Source organism: Tetrao urogallus (genome assembly GCF_951394365.1).
Source record: "Tetrao urogallus genome assembly, chromosome: 2".
Classification (NCBI taxonomy): domain Eukaryota; kingdom Metazoa; phylum Chordata; class Aves; order Galliformes; family Phasianidae; genus Tetrao; species Tetrao urogallus.
In genome coordinates, this window is record NC_136814.1 from 56,420,631 (window position 1) to 56,427,762 (window position 7,132).

The 7,132-nt window shown below is 39.7% G+C and overlaps 1 protein-coding gene across 1 annotated transcript in view; it reads right to left on the reverse strand.

The window, feature by feature from the left end:
• ENPP3 (ectonucleotide pyrophosphatase/phosphodiesterase 3) overlaps nucleotides 1–6,610 on the reverse strand; it is a gene marked incomplete at both ends in the record, with an annotated part of 30,604 nt that extends 23,994 nt beyond the window's left edge. Inside the window, 4 exons of the mRNA XM_079550288.1 lie at nucleotides 227–352; nucleotides 1,450–1,572; nucleotides 4,096–4,174; nucleotides 6,494–6,610. Of these exons, the coding sequence (XP_079406414.1) occupies nucleotides 227–352; nucleotides 1,450–1,572; nucleotides 4,096–4,174; nucleotides 6,494–6,610 (445 nt within the window). The remainder of the gene's footprint in view (nucleotides 1–226; nucleotides 353–1,449; nucleotides 1,573–4,095; nucleotides 4,175–6,493) is intronic.
• Nucleotides 6,611–7,132: the final 522 nt, after the last annotated feature.

Consider the following 7,132-nt stretch of genomic DNA (forward strand, 5'->3'; position numbering starts at 1 on the left):
CCACCAAATTTGGGTTGCTCCTACAACATTCTTATGAATGACACACATCTCACATTTCTCTCCAAAAATCCTCTTCTCCCAAGTCAGACATATCATTTTGTTTCATGTCAAAACATCTTCATTTTCCAAAATGTAATGTAAGGCTCTAACTTTGAGAACCAAATATATCTACCTTCATATTTTCAGTGTTTGTCCAACTATTTATTTCACATGATCTTTGATTTACCTTTGCAAACAGTATTGTAGTTTACACAGCAGTCATTTTCCTGCAAACAGTCATCAGAACAAGAACAATAACTTCCAGGTAATCTTGTCTCACCGCAACGGAAATTAGTGCAACTCCAGGATCGAGCTGAAAAGTGGAAGAAAGAGATATTATTTGAGTCCCAGAACTTCATGTAAACTTGTGTTAAACTCATATTAACATCTCCTACCTGAGTAGCTTGACAGTTTTATCTGAGATGAAAACACAAGACTCCTTTTAACACATAAAGACCATTTTTGTTGCCAACAAATGGTAACAACAAATCATAGAATAAACCATTTTAGAAATGCGTTCTCAAAGTCATCTTGTTCAATGCCTTCCACACTTTTCCTGGAAGATCTCAACATAAATAAATAAATAAATCCATGGAAGAGAAAAAGAAGGTAGTAGATCTTTTTTTTCCCCTTCTATTGTGCACAGTCTGTAGCAGAGAGCAAAAAGGCTCTAAGGAGGGCAGAAACAGGCAGAAAGTGATAAGGATGAAGAAAATCCCAAGCTGCTGCCAAGAGAGCATGCAGAGCAACTGGCAAAGAATCTAGATTTAATGCAGAAACAGATAAATTTCCTGGAGGAATACTGTAATCCTGATTCTGCTAATTATTCCTGAGTAATTCTCAGGCCTACATAAGGCCGAGAATACATTTCATGGGAAACATGCATTAATTTTCAAAAGGACAAGAGGTGCTGGCACACAAGCATCATTTCAGTCAACTAGTCAAAGAAAACCTGTGTTTCCATTCATCCATGACTTAATCTGGACCAGGAAACATTCACTGCAAATGCTCTGGTTATCCAAGGGAGTTGGCTGTGCTGTACTGCCGTGCTCTCTGCTACACTGCTTTATGCTCTAATGTGATATGTGAAACCCATACAGATTAATTGAAGAAATATTTTTGCCTAAAAGGCACGCATCTTCATAGCAAAGAAATGAGATAATTTGAAAGAGATCCAGAAAGATTTCTTGTCACGTAGGCTAAGGACTTCAATCTGAATGCAGCATTCACTCAACACCACTAACTTCCTCCCTCCCCAAATCATCGTGCAGCAAGCAAGCCTCAAAGCTTTCAATCAGACGGCTTTCCATATCCCTGTGCAAATAAGAGAATTGGTCTTTTTTCAGTCAGTACTATAAACAAAAGAAAACAGTATAGAAACCAATGAGCATTGCCTCTAAGGGAACATACTTGGCTCCACGCAGGCATCTTCATAGTCCCAGCAGCAGTCCTGACGCTCCTCGCAGCTGCTATCACACTGGCAGCCTGCCACCTCTTTCCGATAGGGCTCGCTGCACTTGTGTCTGCAGCTGACTGCAACAAGAAGACAGGGACTCTTAGTGCCCAGGCTGCAAGACAGCCCTGTCCCAGCTGGAACAGCTAAACAGATCATGGATACAGATAGAAAAGGTGTTGAATGATTTCCCAAAACAACCTCCTGAATCAGTTTCCACTGCAGTTGCTAGTACACAGATTGGAGCAAGCAACACAAGAGCTGCAGAAGGTCTTTGAGATGCAAATGTCCTGGTTTTAGTTTCAAGTGTGCTCACCTAGAGTTTCTGTCACAGCTGTTCCTACATCTCGGCCACTGGTATCTCCCCAGCTTGTTGCTGAGTCCAGGACACAGAGAAACCCAGAGGGCTGGGGAAGGCTATAAGATTTAGTACACTCGGGAACCCGACCATCTCCCTTCCACTTAGCTGGGACAAAGTGCCTAAAAATCCTGCAGGTTTGATTGTTTTGACTGAAAGAAAGAGAAGGATCCAAAGGAAGGGCCTTACACAGGAAACTGAAATGTGCAATTAGTTCCTCACCACAGCTCTGACACCTCCATGCAGGGAGCAAGAGCTCTGACACATCCAAGGACAACTTCAAATCACAAAACACCACCTGAAGCTCCCCTTGAGTCATGAAGAGCCTTGCATCTGTGATCTCTGTACTGCAGAAGTAATGTCTGAAACAACCTAAGCATCTACATTTCCAGTTTTGTCACCCATCCACAGAATTACATAGAAATACATATAAGTGCTTAGGCCTGCTAGTAGAATTCTGTAATCGTTGCCGAAAGGTTTGCGCTTGTGCAAGGTGTGTTGCCTATAAAAATCAGGCTTTAATATCCACTGTGTATGAATCATGTGGAGCTAAGAACTTGCTTTTTTCAAGCTAGTCAGCTTTTTTCACATGTAGAAAGCTCTGAAGTCGCACTTTGTTCTTTACGTTCATACATCAACAATAACTGTCCACGCAACCAAGTTGTGCAAGTAATTAGAACAATGAACAAACGCATGTAATGATCATAAATGGATATTTCAAGAGAAAGTACAAATGGAAAGAAGAAACTAACAGCAAATCATTTCATGGCTGGAACCTGCTCTGCCAAGAAAAACTATGATTTTCCACCAATGTGCAGTTTTTCTTTGCTTTTAAACTGAAACTTAAAGTATTTAATTTAGTTTTTCCCCTATCCATTGGCTTTAAAACAGCTCAAAGTTGTTTAGGTCCTCTACCTGAATTAAAGTGATATAGAATACAGAATATGTATTTCAGAAGAAATATAAACCTTTTCCTCTGTCTAAAATATAACTGTTTATACTTCTAATAACCTGCAATCCATGCCTCTAATTTCTTCACTACATTTACAGAAATGTGTGAGTTCTGCAAATTTAGTATGGTATTAGTGTTAAAATTTAGTATGTCAGGAACTATGCCTCTCAGCCATGACTCCCTTTGCCTTTGAACAGGGCCAGTCTTTCCCTTTGTCCTCACAAGAAATGCAGCAGTACAGTCTTGTACCACTCCAGGTTGAGGCTTCCCCTCTGACTCTGCCATGTAGCACTGTGTGTCATTACTTCATCTTTTTGAAGTAGATCTGGTTATAAAGGTAGAAAACAAAGTTAGGCAGGCCCTATTTAGAATTGCTCTGTAATGTCTGCAGAGACACCAAAATTTTCATTTTGCACCATCTTCCACTTCCCATTCACTTACTGCAACTGTGACCAAGTTCCTTAGGTAAATGTCAGTGAAGATTCACATGGTAGGTATCTATGTATTTTACAGAGGAAGTAGTAGTACAATACACCTGTCATCAAAAAATAATTACAGTTCCGTCTTGTTCAGCTAGGATTGAAAGATCTTCAAAAGAGTTAGAAGCTGATGAGTAAGTAGGTATAAAAGTTTGATATATGTTGATTAGAAATGAAAAAGATACTGTGCATCCTTGAACTCCTCCAGCATGAGACTGATATTGTCTTGACTCTGAAGGAAGTGTTTCAATTCACCAGGTGATGTTTGTTTGTCCTAATGTTGCTTGACTCCTTAATACACTATTTTGTTTTTTTTTTAATTAAGTAATAACATTTCATCAAATCAAAACATCCCTTTTTACCATAGCATTCCATAAATATACGTTTTCAAAAAAAATTTATGACAAATTTTAGCCACCTCAACTATGTCAAATGCACTCTAAGTATGAATGTTGACAGTGGTCACCATCTCTTCTACAAAATACATCGCTCAAATAATTGTAAAGTGTTACATATGACAAGATACATCCTATTTCAATTCTCATAGAAACATTAGTAAGATAAAATTTCTTATTGTTGTGAAGCAGGTTTAACAATTGTAGAGTGAGAAGTGAGACATGCACTGGTTTAGGAGAGGTTTTTTCAAGCATAAATTATGCGTACAGGATTTATACAGTCCAACTCAAAAAATACAAGAATTTTAGGTGGCAACTTTTCACTGAATATTTATATTACATTACAAAAGAGCCTTCATTGAAAGCCTTTACCAGATCTAGCTTCAGTGGTAATTACACTAAAAGTATCATAAACATACCTTGCTCCTGGGCTCCACGGTTTAGTCCCAGTCCCAGACCTAGTCCCAGAGATACAACCACCAAAGCACTTAGCAGAACCTGCCACATAGACACACAAAAAATCATAGTTCATAATAAGCTTTTATATTTAGTAGAAATTATGATAGGAGAGGTGCAGAAACAATAATCTTGTGAACTGCTTGTAAGGCAACACCTAAATACTGCACCTCTAACCTATGGTTGGTCCCATCTTGTGACTGGGGAAGTCTTTGCAGGGGAAAAAATAGCAGGAAGTAGCAAATACATTTATGTATTTTTCAAATTCTTGATCTATGCAAAGAGAAGGAAATCCCTATCTTTCACAAGCCAATATTCCTTTTCTATAGCTTCCATATTTTCCTGAAATGCCTACAGGGATTTCTTATAAAGCTCAGCTAGACTGAAGATGTATATACTAAATTTTCACCACAAGACATTTTCTCTTAATGGGTAAGACACTCTAATAGTGAGGTTAGAGGAAACAAGAAATATACAAGTAGTCCAAGAAAATTCCCAAAAAGAAAGTCACAACATTTGGGAGACTGGGAAAGCACTGTGGAAGCCTGTCGCAGCTTAACAGATATGCTGGCTGGAACAGCAAAAAAGGACAACCCTCTCAGACTGTATCACAATGCATCCACTTTTCAGTAAGGCAGTGATGGGAAAGAAAATGCTTCTCAGAGAAAAAGCACCATCAAGCAATCTACTCTGTTTCCGGCTTTTGTCTCAGTTTACTTCTGTTTCCTGCTACTTCAGCATCCACCAGGCATTACCAAATGGCTTAACTGCGACTATGGAAATTACAAAGAGCTAATAAAACCTACATGAGTGAGCAGGATATAAGCAAGCATAGATATGCCATGTTGTTACTGTTTACCCATCTCTGCTCACAGTACCCTGGGCTCTGTGTAACTGCTCATTGTGTCCCAACATCTCACCAACTGGCAGTGGTGTGGAGCGATGCCCAGGCCTCTGCTGAGGGTGTGTGTACATTTTGGGCATAAAGCAGATCCAGTGGGACACATCCTAAGTGCACACTATTCCTTCCCATGAACCGGGAAGATCACCCTTACTTGCTCCCTATTGCTCACTCCCTGTTTTTTGGAGAGGACGAATATCCCAACAGTAGGAATGGAAATGGAATTGGTAAGAGATCCGGATAAAAGAGACAGGTGGGAAAAGTGCTGTTGCTCAAAGCATTGGAAAAGGCAGGGTGAAATCTCTTGAAGAGATCCTTACCTGGACCCAGCTGTGAAGGCCACAGTTCAGTGCCACATCCATCTAGGCAGGACTGAGAACTAGGGGTCACATCTGGGCCAGAACACTTTCTACTTCTGGACAGGGAGCATATTGCCCTTAGGGGACTGTCCTGGGTTTTGTTGTCTGAGTGCGGAACAGCCCGTGTTTTAGGATGCTTCTCAGTTTATTCTTCCAAGTAACTCTTGAAAGCACCATTTATTTTGTACTTTATTTAGGCATACTTCTGACACTGTCTCTCATGGTTAAATTATTTTTATTGCAGATTCAAAGAGAAAAATGCCTGTTTTCACTTCTTTTCCTCAGCTTCCAATATTTCTCTCATATACTATGCAATACTTACACAATGAAGCATTAGATAGGAAGTCGTATTATATGAATCTGTTTTCATGATATGATGATAAAAAGTGTCACAACTTGCCTCTCTTTTTCACATGTATACATTCAAGATTTGTTTCACTTGTGGTCAAAAACAGAAGCCAAAAATGTGTATCAGCTCCAAAAAAAGGTCTCAAAAATGTATAAAAAGCCCTACATAGTATTATTTATAAGGCAGCTGTGTGACTCTCAATGCCTTGGGGAAGAAGGAAAGAACTGGCACGATACTTGAAATGTGAGGCTGACAACACCAGATGAAAACAGTTCATTCATCTTTTCCTATGTTTCAGAAGTGTTTTTCATCACTGCCTTTCCTACATACTCTTTTTTATTGATGATGAGTCTGAACGCACAAAAAATTAACCAAAAAGTAACTGGGGCTGCTTTCCCCACAGATTTAAACACATTTTAAACAAATATAGAAAACACTGCATTGAAACACCACCTACTGTGCAAACTGTCAGTTTATCATAGTAAAGCAAAAAGTGCACTTCACTGCCAGGAAAAAAAATTTCTGACAGAGCTAAAGCCTCTTGATAAGTACCACAAGCACTTCAGAAATCTGCCAGAGAAGTTCATGCCTTCATGCTACAAAACTTCACCACTTATCACACTGCCCTGAATTATTAAATTAATATAAGGAAACCAGTAAAACTTCTGTGAATTTGAAACTTGCTAAAGCAATTCTTACAGATCTGAAAGGAAAAAAAGGAGTTGCCGCCCTGAAGAGCAGTGCCTACTTACACCACAGATGATCTTGTATCTCTGGAGTGTTTTTCTCTTCACATATTCCATTGGTTGTAAAATCATCTCATCCAAATGTCCGCTTTGATGCATGCCAATTTCGCTGTTTGGATCCATTCCGCCAACGCCTGCTCTCAGCTGCACACACACTGTGCTTCTCTCGCTGCACAGCTGGCTTGGCTGCAACTGAGAGGCTGCTCGTGCTTCAAGTGTGTATGTACTTTGTTCACAGGACTTTATCGAAGTCCTAACTTTTGCACTGGTGATAGGCTTGCAGGATGCCAAAGTAAGCAGGAAAGCTACCAAGCAAGGTCAAAGGTTGAGAAGAAGCATTTGAGCACAGAGAACATCAGTCACATTTCAAGATAAAGATGGCATTAAATAAACTGTAGATTAGAAATAATATGTTGCTAAGCAGTATCTTGCTAATATGACTACTCTGGTATTTGGTTAAAAGCCCATCACAGAGTACTTGCTGCTTCCAAAGAAAGCAATACTTAAGCAGATGGTTTTATAGCTCCTGCTGTGGTCACAACTATGCTTTGAGTTTCCATCCTTTATTGGACGGGGCTTTGGGCAACCTGATCTGGTGGGTGGCAACCTGTCCACGGCAGGGGTTTTGAACTGAATGGTCCCTGT